This window comes from Lycium ferocissimum, chromosome 6 (assembly GCF_029784015.1).
Source record: "Lycium ferocissimum isolate CSIRO_LF1 chromosome 6, AGI_CSIRO_Lferr_CH_V1, whole genome shotgun sequence".
Classification (NCBI taxonomy): Eukaryota; Viridiplantae; Streptophyta; class Magnoliopsida; order Solanales; family Solanaceae; genus Lycium; species Lycium ferocissimum.
The window spans coordinates 9,702,431-9,720,173 of NC_081347.1; the positions used below are offsets into that span (position 1 = coordinate 9,702,431).

The window sequence follows — 17,743 nt, forward strand, 5'->3', positions numbered from 1 at the left end:
ACAAAAACTATGACGAAGTTCAGAACAAATATTTACAAAGTAGATTATAATTTTAAGAAATTGAATATATATAATGTTGGGTTGGTTTGTCTTAATTTGGCCTCTTGTTTTTTATTTAAATCGAGTCAAATCAGTTACGATCAATTTTTTTTCCTCTAAATCATTTTTTCTTTTCTTTTTTCAATTAACTAATTTATCAATTTGGTTCTGTTTATCGATTTCCTTTATATACCCCTACTTAGTATAATGGCATTTTTTGCGCACTGTGTTAGCAAAATAACGGGAAAATTACTTTATATACCGTCTACTTTGCCAGTAAGATCCTATTCTTTTTATTATTTGGTCTTTTAGGATTTAGCTATCTCTCACAGACATACACCATCTCACACATACACACACTCTCATCTTCCCAAAATCAATTCTAATCCAATTTTTTGTTAAAAAAGGAATCTTGTAACTAAGCACAAAGCCACCCTCAGCTAGCCACAACTCCAACCATTATCCACCTTAGCACCAAGCAATATAAATACAAACAAAAAATTCCAAGACAATATGAAACTCCAAACAAATTGCACTTTGTTTCTAAGATTATTCAAAAAATTGATTTTAAGACACTGAAAAAAAAAAGAATTAAAATATGTTTATCCATGTTAGGAAGCATGAGATTATGGAAAAAGTGCTAATACTAATGAAATCGAATTATACATATAGTTATTCTATAACTTTTATGTATGTATAAATCTATATAGCAAAGAAAAAATCTGCAAACAAAATGAAAATAAATAATTTAGTGTTTTTTTCTTTGCGATTCTGAAATATTAGCAAAAAGGAAATTGTGAGATAGGGTTTGGTTAGTACATGGTGGAACACGGCTGGGGTTTTTTGCTGGGTAGGGGGTGGTTTTTACGTGAAGGAATAGCTACAGAGAACGAGAGAATAATAGTCCAGGTGGGTCATAGGTGAATAATTTTTGGCCACTTTTGGGGCCCAGACTTCACATATTAGTCCTCACACAAGTATTACGTGGCATGCCTCACACATAATAAAATTTCTCGTAGCACAAAAATTAGGGTGTCTTGTTACTTATATACACATACACATATTTCCTTAAACATCTGGAAAAAAAATACTACATTTCAAGAAATTGAAAAATGGTGATGTCTACATTGTTGAAATTTCTATACCCTCCACCCCCATCTTTGTTTATTAATATAATGTCTGTTATAAGCTTTGCTTCATTAGCAAATGGTGGATTCTTGGAAATCAAAGGGAAGCATGCGCAGTATTCCAAGTTCATTGGAACAACTAAAAGTGAAAATGAGAAGGCAAGAATTGAGAGTAAAAAAGGCATGCTTTTGTCGTATAGTCCTGCATTTCTTGCTGGTGTTGCATCTTTTGCAATTTTCCCAGATGGGGATTTAAGGCTTGCTTTGGTGTGTTCTGCTTTAACCATACATTTCTTCAAGAGAGTATTTGAGGTACTGTTCAACTAGTCTCTTTATATACTTTTTGTTATTTTTAATTTGCTTTTTTATTAGGATTTATGTTATAAATACCGACAGTGTAAAAACTTATTAAATGCTATCAATGTATTTTAACTCGTGATGACAAGTTAGTGATCATTTTTACCAATGCTTATTAAGATTAGATGTAAATATAACTACGTTCTAAGTGACCAGTTTGTATTTTTTACAACGACGTTAGTGCATACAACTTAAACTCATTCTAACTTCAAGCATATAACAATATACTTAAAATATGTATTAAATCCTAAGGAACAAACCTGTCGTCAAGAGGTCATCATTTAAACTACAATTCGAGCTAATTTGAACCATATGCCAAAGTGTTATTGCCACCAGACATGATTGTGGCCCCAATTATAGCCTTATGCTTCTTAAACCTGAGAACAACAAGGTCCACCACTACGTAGTTGGGTACTTGTGAATTAATGTGTCCTTTTAACGCCACTAAAGATTATGGTGGAGAAATAAATACTCTTCCCTCGCTAATCAGAGTTTGCGAGCTATGTTGCTCAGACTCTTTAAAAGCACCGCCAGGTCCGTATCGAATTCTTCAAAAATAGTGCATTTTCGGAGGATCCAACACAGATGCGACATCATTTTAGAGAGTCAGAGCAACATAGGTCTCGAGCCCTGAGAATGTAGTTGTCTTTGATAATGAAAGTTTTACCTCCAAAATGGAACTTTCAAGGTTGAATCCGAACTATTGGTGCCCCAAAGCCAAATTAAAAATTTGTATGCCCTGTTAACTTTTGGGAAAACTAACGAGTCTCTTTTACATGCAGTTGTTATAATAGGTATTTCAGGATTGAAGCTGCTAACTTATCTTGAACAAATTGTAATGCTTTTGCTTTTTTGATGCCAGGTCCTATTTGTTCACAAATACAGCGGTTCAATGGATGTTGAAGCTACAATTACAATATCATTTTGTTATTTCCTCTCCACAGTTACCATGATTTATAGTCAACACCTAACTCAAGGTTTGTCAGAGCCATCAATTGATCTCAAGTATGGTGGATTCATAATATTTTTGGTTGGTATAATAGGCAAACTTATACCATCATTATTTGCTTTCTAAATTGAGACCAAAGGGTGAAAAAGAGTACAAAATTTCTCAAGGTGGCCTATTCAATTTTGCCATATGCCCACACTATCTCTTTGAGATTCTTATCTTTGTAGGAATTTCTTGCACTTCTCAAACCTTATATGCTATTTCCTTCACTTTGGGCACTACCTTTTACTTGATGGGAAGGAGCATTGCTACAAGAAGATGGTACGAGTCAAAGTTTGATGATTTTCCAAAGGATATCAAGGCACTTATTCCTTACATATTTTAGGCTACTTTATATAGGGACCTTCATTTTTTGTTTATGTACCTATGTTGACCAAGTATAGCATAATCATGGGTTCTTAATTTGTAAAGATCCTTCAAATTAAAATATTGCATCTTAATAAAAAGTTAACGATTTTGTAAGGGGTACACATTCATACTCGTCTTCAATATATCTTGGCTTGTGCTTGAGTTTATGTAACTAAAAAAATTGGTCGAAGTTCTTTGGCGGAACCATTCGACCGACATGGCAACATGGAAGTTGAGAAGAACATGAAGAAAATATATCCTCACCTGTTCCAAAGCACAAGTATACCTACTTTTATATTAGGGGAAGACTATTCTTAAGTGGGAGAGAATATAGTACCCCTCAAAGTGCTATTGTACCAAAAGGAGGACTCACTTTTCTTAATGATGTTATGGCGAGATTTAACCATCCAAAGGTGTGGCGAAGTGCTCAATGAAGTTAGAAAAATCTGCAAGTCCAAGGTTTAAATTTCAATTGTAACAACAAACACTATGCGATTTCTTTTTATCTGTTAAGCTTAGAGGAAAAATTATTACTCGCAGCACGTGTTTAGACACGGCGAAACCTACCACTTTTAACTCCTAAAATAGGGAAAATTATTGTGAAATTTAGAGGGGTTTTCTTTCACTTTTACAATTGTTCAGACGCAACTCTCTTGGCTTGTTTGATATTAATTCTTTGGGGAATGGATTATGAAAAGGTTGACTTTGAACTGCTACAATAAAAATACGAATAACATGTTTCTTAAATCATCTTAATTAACTAGAATGTGTCAACTTATTTGATATTCTCCCAAATTAATTGTGTTGTCAAGGAGCTGCGCTTACTTTTCTCAAAGAACAAATTAGGACTATTATTCTTTAGAGCCTTTATACCTTTCGATATTCTATAGTCAAAATTATATTTTGGATCTCACATTATTTTAAGAACAGAAACGGGCCAAAAATAGCTTTGAACTATCAGAAATAGAGCACTTTTGCCCTCCGTTATCAGAAATACATACTTAATGCATATAATATTGAAATAACTATCATTAGATTTTAGGGATAAAGGCAACTTATCTTTTTACCCGTACTTATACCTAAAATTACATTCTGACACACCTTACCTTTTCTTGAGCCCTATTACCCCCTAAACTTATTTAAAATGGAATAATTACCCCGTAAACGCCGATGTGGCAAGGAGAGTGTGTTTCACTCTCTTTGAGAGAGTGAGAAACATAAAAGAGGGAAACCTAATTTTTTTTTTCTTAAAAATGCATTTTCTTAAAATTTGAAAATAAATCTAGTCTTCCACATTTAGTTTTAAAAAACGGGTTTTCCACATGTTAAGAAAATAATTAATTTTTTCAAAATTTTATAAAAATTCAGTTTTTTTCACATTTTGGCAAGAAAAACACTTTTCCGGATTTTATTTGAAAAATAAAAGTGTACTAAGAAAATGAAATCATGAAAATCAAGATTTTTAAAGACATTTAAAAAAATAATCAAGTTTTCCATATTTTTAACAAATCCATTTTTCCATATTTAAAAAAAAAAAAATCATTTTTCAGTTTTTTTTTCTTTTTCAAAAACGGGTTTTAAAAAAAAACAAATTTTCAATTTTTTTTTTTTTAAAAAGGGTTTTAAAAATCATTTTTTTAAAAGAAAATTCAATTTTTTAATCCATGTTTTTAGTTTTTTTTTTTTTTAATGGGTTTAAAAAAATCAAATTTTCAAATTAAAAAAAAAAGGGTTTTAAAACTCATTTTTTTTAATGAAAATTTAATTTTTTATTTTTAAAAAAATTAACACGTAAGCTGAAAAAATTAAAAAAAAAGAAGAAAATAAATAAATACACATGTGGCAAGGAGAGTGTATGTCACTCTCCCATATGAGAGTGGGCATCAGCGTTTAGGGGGGTAATTATTCCGTTTTAAATAAGTTTAGGGGGGTAATAGGACCCTAGGAAAGGTAAGGTGTGTCGTAGCAAATTTGTGTATAGTACAGGGGGGTAACAGTGCCTTATCCCTAGATTTTATGTACATAAGTATGTGCATTAAGTATGCACATACACATGTACATACTTAATGCATATAATATTGAAGTAACTATCATTAGATTTTATGTACATAGGTTTGTGCATTAAGTATGTACATAGGTATGTGCATTACTTAATGCATATAATATTGAAGTAACTATCATTAGATTTTACGACAATTTCATAAAAGACTATTGTATTTATAGATAATTGACTTAAATTAGAATCTATAAATTCATAGGCTAAAAAAACAAAACTATATATAATATAAAGAGTCAATCCCACTTTACCCCCTAACATTTAAGGGATGGGAAACGATACCCCCTCCACATATTAAATGGGAACTATAACCCCCTTAGGTAATATTTTCAGGTGAGAGTTTTTTTTTGTTTTGAATAAAGATCTTTTTTTTTCTTTCTAGAATTAAATTACAAAAATATATAACTCTTTTTACTGTCACATTCACTTATTCCGCTGAAAATAATGTAATTATCTTTTAGGATATAACTACTTAGAATAATTTGTTAATAAATTTCACGCTAGGAGTTAGTATTTTCTTGAAGAGTGTGTTAAAGGTTAAATGAACTAGTATTTTGAACCGGAGAGAGTAATATAATTTTAAAATTTTCATTTTACTATTAATAAGATGATTTATAGTCATACATATATTTTATAATTTAATTTAGACCACAAATTTTAAGAGTTCTTTTTTAAAACTCTGTGTCTAGTCAAAATTTTCATATCAATTGGTATGGAGAGTAGAATTTTATCAAAATTTGGCATAAAACGCACACGTTTAATGATATTTATATGTCCTAAATAGAAGTATCGAATGGTCCGAAAGATGTCCTAAACAGCATAGCTCTTTAAGAGAAACCAACAATTTTTCAAATTTTAGTTCATGCAATCCTTTTCCAAAAAATCTAAATCTTTAAACACCAATGATATCCAACCAATTAAAATTAAGGAAGAAAAAACTATTGATACAACATTTGTTATTAACTTATGGTATGAAAAATTATTGATAAAACGAATGCCACATAGCTTGAAATTTATTAACAAATTATTCCAAGTAGCTTTTATATTCTAAAAGATAAGTGCATTATTTTCGATGGAATAGGTGAATGGGACAATAGTAAGAGTTATATATTTTTGTAATTTAATTCTAGAAAGAAAAAAAAATCTATATTCAAAAAAAAGCAAATTCTCACTGCAAAATAATACAGAAAGGGGTTATCGTTCTCATTCAATATGTGGATGGGGTATCGTTTCCCAACCCTTAAATGTTAGGGGGTAAAGTGAGATTTACTCTAATATAAAAATATATTTCATAAATGGAGGATGGAAATGACAAGGGTAAATTAGATATTACATATGATAAAGGGGGGAGAATGTCTATTGTTAAAAGTTGAGGGGGAGTTTGATTTTTCAAGCAAAGTTGGGGGGTGATTTTCACCCTTTGGACAATTGAACTACATATGACAAAATTAATACTCCATCCGTTTCAATTTATGTGAACCCATTTGACTTTGCACGGAGTTTAAGAAAATAGAGAAGACTTTTAAACTTGTGGTGTTAAATGAGTCACATATATTTTGTGTGGCTATAAATCATTGTATAAAAGTAAATTGTTTCCAAATATAGAAAAAGGTCATTCTTTTTGGCAGAGAGTAATAAGGAAATAGGTTCACATAAATTGAAATGGAGGGAGTATTAAAAAAAGCATAAAAACTATTGAGAGAATAATCTCTCCCTAAACGAGACTATTTAATGACTACATTATTGATGTTATATTTGTTCGAGCAATTTACTACCTAACACGATATTTCTTCGAACAATTTACAGCGTCCAATTTCTCTTTTGCTCCCTAACTACCAATTCGTTCTAGATCAGAGCAAAAAGGAAACATTTCGCGACGACAATCTAACTTGTCCAATTTATCACATAAGAACTCACATCAATTATTGCTTGTAAAACACCAATTTGATAAGAGGGGTTAGCTTATATGATATGCACTCTCCACCTCTTTCCCGAAGGTTGTGGATTCGAGCCACTAAGGGAGCAAAAAGGTGAGAGCTCCTAAAAGAGGGGTAAAAAATATTATTGTTAAACAACAATTCTTTGGAATCCATCATCAAAACAATATCAATTTTGTTAAATCAACTAGACTTTCCCGTGAGTAGAGGGTCTGTTCGAAACAACCTCTACCTCTAATGTAGGGGTAAGGTCTGCGCACACTCTACCCTGCCAGACTCCACTTTGTGAGACTACACTCGGTGTGTTTTTGTATAAATCAACACTTTCCTAATACTTTCAATCACCACTTCTTTCTCCTTCTGACACCTTCAGTGTATCCAAATCGAAACTTCGTATTTTAGCTTATTTTCTTTACTAAGCAATTAGTGAAGGGAGTAAATAATACGAAAAAATAAGTTCAAGTGGGTAAATAATATGAAAAATATAAGTTTAGGGGGGTCATAGGACCCTCGCGTAGGAATGGGCAATTAGAATTGCCCTTCGTTGGGGTGGTCTTTAAATTTTGCCCTCATATTTAAATCTTTAAATTTTGCCGCTTCGCATAAACCCATGGGTTCCGGGTTCGAACCATCGCCAGCTTAAAATTTTTAAAAAAATTCGCAAGGCAAGTTTAAATTTCGCTATGCCCCCAACGGCATACCTTGTGAAGGAATTACCAAAGTTATGCCGGACCGGCATACTTATGCCTTATGGGCGGACTTGGCATAAGTATCGGGTCCGTACAACTTTCGATAATTCATTCAAAAGTTTATGGGGATCAGATAAAAGTTGCCCGTTAAAAGTATGCCCCCACCGCATAACTTGTGAAGGAATTACCAAAGTTATGCCGGACATACTTATGCCTTATAGGCGGACTTGGCATAAGTATAAAGCGCCGGTCCCAGACAACTCGATAATTCCTTCACAAATTACGGTCCGCATAAAAGCTGCCCATTAAGTATGCCCCCGGCATAACTTTGTGAAGGAATTATCAAGTTATCGGACCGGCATACTTATGCAAGAATCCATAAGGCATGAGTATGCCGGTCAGATAAAATGTGTAATTCCATAAATGTATCTTTGTTGTCGGCATAAAAATTTAAACCCGCCTTGCGAATTTTTTTAAAAATTTATAATCGCGCGGGGTTCGTTTTCTTTAACATGGGTGTTAGCAAGCGTTAAAATTTAAACATTTCAAATATGAGGGACAAAATTTAAAGACCACCCCAAAAGAAGGGCACTCTGCGCAAAAAAATGCATGGAGATGGGTAGTTGACAATTTCGTCATATTTTAGGGATGTTTATATGCCTTATCTCTAAAACATAACATAATCTTTATCCAAAGGTTTTCTTTCTTAAGCTTTAAATAAGGACTTTTAATTAAAAGTAAAAAAGTTTTCTATTTAAATTTCTCTTACATTGTTTCTCCCAAATATCTCATATTTTACATTATTATTCTGTTTCAAATATTCAAGAATCCTCATTAATAGATAAAATATTTATATTATATCAATATCAATTAATCAACAAGAATCCTTCTTAATAAAACCAAAAAAATTTATATTATGTCAGTGTCAATTAATCAATAGATTATTATCACAGGTGTGAATTCGATCCAATTATTACGTCACCGTTGATTTGGTTGAGATTTGGAACTATTATCATTAAAGTACGTGGTCCCACAAGCCAATACAAACTAATTTCCGGACACGGAAAGATATAGTTTTTGTCCCTTTGAAAATTCAATAAATGAATTAATTTTGTCCCTACCTGGTACAAGTCAACTAAATTATACTCCCTCGGGTTAAAAAGTAAATGTCTACTTAGCTTTTTTATTTTAGTTTAAAATAAGTGATTATTTATAAAAATTAAGGTGAAATTAACTTTATTTTTTTAAATTTGTCCCTATGTACTCAAAGTAATAAATAAGCAAAGAGTCTTATAATTAAGAATATTTTAGTCAAAATATCTATTTTTTTAGGAATTAGTATTTTTTAAGGGAGGTGAACAAGACTTAATTGACACTTATTTTGAACAGGAAGGAGTACTAGAAAAATCATAAGGAGTGATAGGTCTTTTGAGCATTTTAATATTATTTTATTGATATTAAAGTGTCCCATGCTTTGTTTGACCATTCATGTTTGTGGCCATTAAGGCTGAAAACAGCCTTTTCAATTCTTACGTTTTCTTGGTACCATAATATGGCCATTTAAGCTTTCAGTTATAGGGGTAATAGTAGGCAGTAATGGTCTCTTCCTATTGGTCTTTCATTTCCTCACACGTCTGACCATGCAATTATACCTTGTAACTTATCTTCCCATTATCACATTTAGTACTCCATATTCACACCACTTTATTGTCCCTTTAATCCATTCTTTTCATCCAATTAATTCAAGGATGAATTTTTCAACTATAAATAGTTTGTCATCCTTACTTTGTGGATATAGAGAAAAATATAGTGTATGAAAAGTAAGTTAAAAAAAGAGAGAGTTTTTTCTAGTTGAAGGAAGGTGTTCTTTTTGGTGGAGCTTTGGACTCAACATCTTGTCCTGCAGTTTGTTGAGTTATACGACGTGATCGAGTACCGTTGTATCTGGAGGGACAAGTCGAAAAGATTCTATTTTGAACCGGTAGAATTGCCGGTGGGCTTGAATCTCCCAAAGAGAGCGAGATATCCGCGCCTCGGTAGAAGATATTTTTATTTCTTCATTTTATTTTTCAATTGTAATTGTAATATTATTGTATTATCACCAACAATTTTAAGGAGATTCATATGGCTACAATTGAAAAATCTGCGGATGTCAAAGTGGGAGATCTTAACAAGCCATTTCGGTTCAACGGTACTCATTTTAAGAGATGGAAGGGTAAAGTACTTTTCTACTTAAGTCTTCTCAATGTTTCTTATGTGTTAACTGAAAAGAATCCAAATAAAGTAGACAACTCTTCCATGAATGATGAAGAACTTATTTCTCTTCAAGAAAAAATTGAAAAGTATGATGAAGATTCATACAAGTGTCGGTATTATTTACTTAATTGTCTATCAGATAATTTTTATGATTATTATGATAGAACTTACTCTACTGCAAAGAAAATTTGGAAAGCGTTGCAGAGTAAATATGATACCGAGGAGGCTGGAGCGAAAAAATATGCTGCTAGTAGATTTTTTCGTTTCCAAATGGTGGACAACAAATCAGTGGTAGATCAAGCTCAAGACTTTATAATGATTGTTGGAGAGCTTAGGTCGGCGAGATCAAAATTGGTGATAACCTTATTGTTTGTGGCATAATAGATAAACTTCCACCTTCATGGAAGGAATTTCAAAAAACTATGCGCCACAAAACAAAAGGAAACCTCTCTTGAGACGTTGATTATGCGAATCCGCATGGAGGAAGAGGCAAGAGGCCAAGATGCACTTTTGCAAACGGAAGAGAGCAACTTACAACCCGTCACAAATAAGGTAAATTTAATTACTTCAAATAATGTCGCCCTAATGCTAACAAAAATACCTCTATGAAGCCTAAGAAGAAAATATTCAAGAAAAATAATGGTAGACCTCCCAAGAAAAATAATGGTGGTAACAACCAAGCACAAAATCAACAAGCACAAATTGGAGGACCATGCTTTGTCTGTGGCAAGAGTGGGCATATTGCTCGATTTTGCAAGTTTCGGAAACGTGGTCCTACACCTCGGGCGAACGTTATCGAAGAGCCACTTGTGGCGGTGATAATGAGACATAAATATGGTTGAAAATGTTGATGGATGGTGGCGGATTCTGGTGCAAACCGTCATGTCTGCTTATGACAAAGATTGGTTCAAAGTGTATACTCCATTTGAGGAGCCCAAACCATCATGCTTGGTGATTCTCACACTACTCGAGTGCTTGGAAAGGGAGATGTCGAGTTGAGCTTTACCTCGGGAAGGGTGTTAACTTTAAAAGATGTGCTTTATACTCCTTCCATGAGAAAAAATTTGATGTCTAGTTTTCTTCTTAATAAAGCAGGCTTCAAACAAATTATTGAGTCTGATCAATATGTAATAGTGAAAAAAGATATTTTTGTGGGAAAGGGGTATGCTTGTGATGGGATGTTTAAGTTGAATGTTGAGATGAATAAAGTTACTAATTCTATTTACATGCTTTCTTCCACTAATTTTTGGCATGCTCGTTTGTGTCATATTAATAATCGTTATGTGGGAATCATGAGTAGTTTAGGATTAATCCCAATGATTAAAAATGATTTTGAAAAATGTGAAGCTTGTAGTAAAGCCAAAATCACAAAAGGCCTCATTTTCAAGTTGATAGAAAAAACGAATTATTAGAGTTAATTCATGCGATATTTGTGAACTTGGAGGAATTTTAACTCGTGGAGGAAATAGATATTTTATTACTTTTATTGATGATTTTTCTAAGTACACATATGTTTTCTTGATGAAAAATAAAAGTGATGCTTTTGAAAATTTTAAAATTTATCTCCATGAAGTTGAAAATCGGTTTGGTAGAAAAATAAAAAGAATTAGAAGTGATAGAGGCCGTGAATATGAGTCTAATGAGTTTAATTCTTTTGTTAGATCATTGGGAATAATTCATGAAACTACTCCACCTTATTCTCCGCGTCTAATGGTGTAGCGGAGAGAAAAAATAGAACTTTGGTTGAGTTGACTAATGCCATGCTTATTCGAGTCTAGTGCACCCTCTAAATTTTTGGGGTGAAGCTATTTTAACTGCTTGTTATGTGTTGAATCGTGTGCCTCATAAAAAAATAAAATTAACGCCATTTGAATTGTGGAAAGGTCACAAGCCAAATTTGGGATACCTAAGAGTTTGGGGTTGTCTAGCTTATGTAAGGCTAATGGATCCTAAAATAAGTAAATTGGGTAAAAAAGTTACTACTTGTGCTTTTCTTGGTTATGCTTCAAATAGTACAGCCTATAGATTTTTTAGTCTTGAAGATAATATAATAATAGAATCAGGTGATGCTATTTTTCATGAAAATAAATTTTCATTTGATTCTAAAAATAGTGGGGGTCATAGGACTAACGAAAATATTTTGTCACTACCTAGTTCTTCTACTTCTGTTTTGAAAAATAAAGAAAGTGATGATTTTGAGTTAAGAAGAAGTAAAAGAGCTAGAGTAGAAAAAGATTTTGGTCCTGATTTTTATGTTTTTAATGTTGGAAATGACCCTCTCAATTTACAAGAAGCTTTATCTTCACATGATGCTATTTTTGGAAAGAGGTCAGAATGATGAAATGGAATCACTTATTTCCAATAAAACTTGGAAGTTAGTTGATTTACCACCGGGTTGTAAAACAATTGGGTGTAAATGGGTCCTTAGAAAAAAGTTAAAACCGGATGGCTCTGTTGATAAATATAAGGCTAGACTAGTTGCTAAAGGTTTTAAACAACTAGAAGGCCTAGAATTTTTTGATACTTTTCTCCGGTAACTAGAATTACATCGATAAGGCTTTTAATTGCTTATCTTTGCAATTTTTGATTTGCATATTCACCAAATGGATGTAAAAACTGCTTTTTTAAATGGGGACCTAAATGAGGAAATTTATATGGAACAACCCGAAGGTTTTATTGAAGCAGGCCAAGAAAGCAAAGTGTGTAAACTTACTAAATCCCTATATGGCTTGAAACAGGCACCAAAGCAATGGCATGAGAAATTTGATTCCTGCATGATTGAAAATGGTTTTAAAACAAATGAGTGTGATAAGTGCATCTATCATAAGTCTTGGAATAATTCACATGTTATTGTTTGCCTCTATGTTGATGATTTATTGATATTTGGCTCTAACATGAATGTTATTGGTGAAACTAAAAATATTCTTAGAAGCCATTTTGACATGAAAGATCTTGGTGAGGCAAATTTTATTCTTGGAATAAAAATTACTAAAACATGTGATGGAATTTTCCTTGATCAGTCTACATTATGTTGAGAAAATTTTGAAAAAATATAACTTTCTTGATTGCAAGCATGTTGTAACTCCTTTTGATTCAAGTATTCACTTGTTTCTCGTTCAAAGTGAAAATGATGTGATAAATCAAAAGGAATATGCTAGCTTAATTGGAAGTTTGAGATATGTGACTGATTGCACTAGGCCTGATATTGCATATGCAGTTGGAGTACTTAGCAGGTTTACAAGCAAGCCAGGTAATGAACATTGGCATGCCATAACGAGAGTTATGAAATATTTAGTTAGTACAAAAACCTATGACTTGTTTTATAAAAAATATCTGCTTGTACTTGAAGGCTTTTCGATGCGTTGGAACACTTTATACGGTGATTCTGTTCTACCACGGTTATATTTTTACGTTGGCGGGTGGTGCTATCTGTTGGAAATCAAAAAACAAACTATTATTGCTAACTACTACCGTGGAAAATTTGAACTAATTGCTTTAGCTTCGACTAGTGAAGAAGCGAATTGGTTGAGAGATTTATTATTTCAAATTCCTTATTTTGAAAAACCAATTCCTCCTATTTTAATTCATTGTGATAGCACCGCCGCAATTGGTAGAGTTCAAAACCGTTATTATAACGGTAAATCCGTACCTATAAGGAGAAAACACGATCTTGTGAGATCATATTTGACAAATGGTACCATTAACGTTGATTATGTCAAATCTTGTGATAATCTTGCGGATCCACTAACCAAGGCCTTGGCAAGAGAAAAGGTCCGGAGCAGCATCGAGGGATGGGATTGAAGCCCATAAATTCAGCGAGTCGTATATGAGGAAACCCGACCCGGGGACTAGTAGATCCTATAACCGGTTGATGGAAAAAGAATCATATGATGACTTTTGAGAAAATGCACTATTTTATTTATTCCCTCCCTATGGTGTGGGTGCATTATTCTGTACGTTTGTGGAGGTTGAGTTTATGAACTCTTAATGAAATTCTGTAGCTCGTATGAGTGGGGTGTTAAGTTACAAGCACCTTGTGATTTCACCTATGAGTGTGGAAGTAGGCCTCTTCCTACATGGGAATGGGCTCGTTCTCAAAAGCACTCATGAAACCGGATAGCACAAGGCCGTAATGTGCGCCGGCTATGAAAGCTGTTAACACCTTGATTATTATGTGTAAGCAATAATTCTTTATTTCCACTAAAGCAAATCATAGTTCAAGTCCGAGACTACTACGACTCGGATTAAAGATTATTGTTTTACTAAATGGAGGTTCAATCACGAGCACACCTTCATTATGCATAATAGTCTTCCTTGGGTAGTAAACTCTCTTGTATAATATTAAATTGAGTGGGGGATTGATAGGTCTTTTGAGCATTTTAATATTATTTTATTGATATTAAAGTGTCCCATGCTTTGTTTGACCATTCATGTTTGTAATATTAAGGTGAAAACAAACTTTTTTTTTTCAATTCTTACGTTTTCTTGGTACCATAATATGGCCATTTAAGCTTTCGATTATAGGGGTAATAGTAGGCAGTAATGGTCTCTTCCTATTGGTCTTTCATTTCCTCACACGTCTGACCATGCAATTATACCTTGTAACTTATCTTCCCATTATCACATTTAGTACTCCATATTCACACCACTTTATTGTCCCTTTAATCCATTCTTTTCATCCAATTAATTCAAGGATGAATTTTTCAACTATAAATAGTTTGTCATCCTTACTTTGTGGATATAGAGAAAAATATAGTGTATGAAAAAGTAAGTTAAAAAAAAAGAGTTTTTTAGTTGAAGGAAGGTGTTCTTTTTGGTGGAGCTTGGACTCAACATCTTGTCGAGAGTTTGTTGAGTTATACGACGTGATCAAGTGCTTTGTATCTTGGAGGGGACAAGTCGAAAAGATTCTTCTTGAATGGTAGAATTCTTTGCGGTGGGCTTGAATCTCGCTTAAAGAGAGCGAGATATCCGCTTTCAGTAGAAGATATTTTTATTTCTTCATTTTATTTTTCAATTGTAATTGTAATATTATTGTATTATCACCAACAAGGAGTACTAGAAAAATCATATTCCGCAATCCTTTACTCTTTTTTTTTTTTTTTCCAAAAAAAATAAAATAGATTTCTCTATAACCCTTATCTTTATTTAAGTGGATGGGGCTTATTTGAACAATGGGGACCGGAAAATCAATGGATATTCTTTTTCTTTTTCATTCTTCGGAAAATGACGTAAAAGGGCATTCAACTCGTATTTGTACATACAAATTTCATATATTAAAAAAATAAGTATGATAAGAAAACGGCTTGACTAATTTTTTTAAAGCCATGTGATATTTTTTAATTAAAAAATAAGCTAAATGATCTTTTTTAAAAAAAAAAAATTAGTTAGAAAAGTGCATATTTGCATCACTTTTTTATTATTAATATAACTCTAAATCACAGATATATATCTACACCGCTTTTATCTTTTTCTTTTTTTAACGAGAGATATATCGTTCGCTCTAAATCACGGGCGACGTGTTTTAAGGAATATATCTACACTTTTTTGCCTTTAAGTGTTTATATTTTATATATATATATATATATATATATAGAGTTCAATCTATTTAACAAATTGTTTTAAAGAAGCGACGGGCGTAGGCGGAATTACGCGTTTTACGCTTGGAGACTTTCGATCCATCGCCCTGTATATTTTTTTGAGGCCCGTGCTCGCCGAAAACGGCACGTCGGGCGTAAGTACCGGGGGTTTTAATTTTTAGTATTTTATAAAATGATATAATTATAATAAATACTTTTAAATAGGTGAAATAACGTAAAATATATATATATATATATATATATATATATATATATATATATATATATATATATATATATATATATATATATATGTTTAAGAAAAAAAAACTAATTAGAACAATCTATTATACGCTACTTACAAGTACAATATATTTCAAGATTTTTTTCGTTACTTTTTTGAGATAGTAGAAGGCCAAAGATAAATAATTGGAAAAGAATGTATATTAGGCATTCTATCGATAAAAAAAGGTATTGACTTTTTAAATTTAATGTTTCGAGCTTCCTTTTTAAAACATTTGAGGAAAAAAATATTAACACATGTTGACTTTTGAGAATTTGGGCATTATATTAAGGAAATCAACTTATTTAACAAATTTCGTTTAGTTTGAAGAAGTTTTATTCCGCGCTTACGCCATCACCGACAAAAGAGAGAAATCACCCCAAAAATCTTAGCCTGGCGCCGAGACGAACAGTGAGGGGAAAGGGAATTGGAGAGCGTACGCCTTTCGAGATAAATCGCCGACGTATCGCCCCGGCATTTTTGGAAAATACTGTCACCGAAAACGCCTATTATTTAAAAACAGCGCTCTGAAAAACCCTTTCTTTATTTAAGTGGACGGGGAAAGATTTGAACAATGAGGACAAGAAAATCAATGGATATTCTTTTTTCTTTTTTATTCGTCAGAAAATGACGTAAAAGGAGATTCAACTCATATTTGTACACACAAATTTCATATATTAAAAAAAATAAGTATGGCAAAAAAATGGGTAGATTAATTTTTTTTTTAAAGCCACGTGACATTTTCTTAACTAAAAGATAAGTTAAATGATTTTTTGTTTAAAAATATAGTCAACGAAAAGGGTATATTTGCACAATTAATGTAAAGACATGTGTGTATATGCATCACTTTTTTAACGAGGGGTATATCTGCTCTAAATCGCAAAAAAATATATTTACACCTTTACCCTTTCTCTTACTCCCTCAGCCTCATATTACTTGTCCACTTTTCTATTTACACGTTTCTTAAAAAATCATAAATACCAATATATTTTACTACATTACACTTATCTCTCTCTATTAAAATGCATTGTAATCAATATTGATTACTTTAAAAAGCAGTTAATGTTAAGAATAAAATAGAAAAATTATAATTAATTCTATTTTAATTTTTTAAATGAATAAATATTTTGGGACAAGTATTTTTAGTAATGTGTTGGAGAAAATTTAAGTGGGACGGAAAAAGATTTGAACAACGAGGACAAGAAAATCAATGAATATTCTTTTTCTTTTTCATTCTAGGGAAAATGACGTAAAATGATATTCAATTCATATTTACACACACAAATTCACATTATAAATAGGCTACGTAGGTCTCCATCTGGTTTGGATATTGAGACAAAGAAAAACTGAAAAAGTACAACAAAAATGTTCCAAAGCTTTGTGTTTGAAGAGCCAAATTTGGTCATCACAGCTATTACTGTTGTGACCTTTATGTTTATGGCCTATTTGGGCATCTCTGAAATTACAGGGAAGCATTTACAGTACTCCAAATTTTGGAATGTGAATACTAATTCTGCTTCTTCTAGTAATTTTCTGCAGAGAAAAATGTCTAGCAAACTTGGGATGTTTATACTATATGCACCAGCTTGTGTTATGGGCTTTGCTTCATTTTTTCTGTACCAATATGGTGGAACAAGGTTTATGTTGCTTAAATCTGCTGTTACAATTCATTTCTTGAAAAGGGTTCTTGAGGTAACTAAGTTCTTGTTGTTTCTTTCTTTCTTTCTTTTTTTTTTTTTTTTTTTCCAAAAAAGGGGTTCTTGAAGTAACTTCTTGTTTATTTTTTTTCCTTCCAAAAAAGAGTTCTTGAAGTAACTTCTTCTTGTTCCTTGTCCCTACTTTTTTGGAATGTTTCACTAGCTCAAACATACCTTCGTCCCCTTTTAGTGGCTAGTTTTTTTTTGTTTTTTTTTGTTTTTACTGTTGACAGTCCTCCTTTTTTGGAATGTTTCACTGGCTCAATTGAATTTGGGTAGTACATACCTTTGTCCCCTTTTAGTGCTATACAGAATTTAGGCGTTCAATCTTTAAGTTTCTTTGAATTGAACCCATTATGGGTTCAT

General features: G+C 32.3%; 2 protein-coding genes across 3 annotated transcripts in view; both read left to right on the plus strand.

The window, feature by feature from the left end:
* Positions 1-17,743, plus strand: part of LOC132059268 (uncharacterized) — a 56,827-nt gene that overhangs the window by 35,592 nt on the left and 3,492 nt on the right. The window contains exon 1 of one of the 2 annotated variants that reach the window (XM_059451832.1): positions 16,988-17,372. The exons of the other annotated variant lie outside the window; for it this stretch is intronic. Within the exon in view, the coding sequence (XP_059307815.1) occupies positions 17,046-17,372 (327 nt within the window). The 5' untranslated portion in view covers positions 16,988-17,045. Of the gene's footprint in view, positions 1-16,987; positions 17,373-17,743 lie in introns of those variants that run through there. 2 annotated transcript variants of the gene reach the window in all.
* Positions 1,048-3,033, plus strand: LOC132059269 (uncharacterized). Its single transcript, XM_059451834.1, is given in 3 exon segments — positions 1,048-1,478; positions 2,386-2,568; positions 2,570-3,033. Coding segments are annotated over 3 exon segments (798 nt in total). The 5' UTR covers positions 1,048-1,151; the 3' UTR covers positions 2,858-3,033.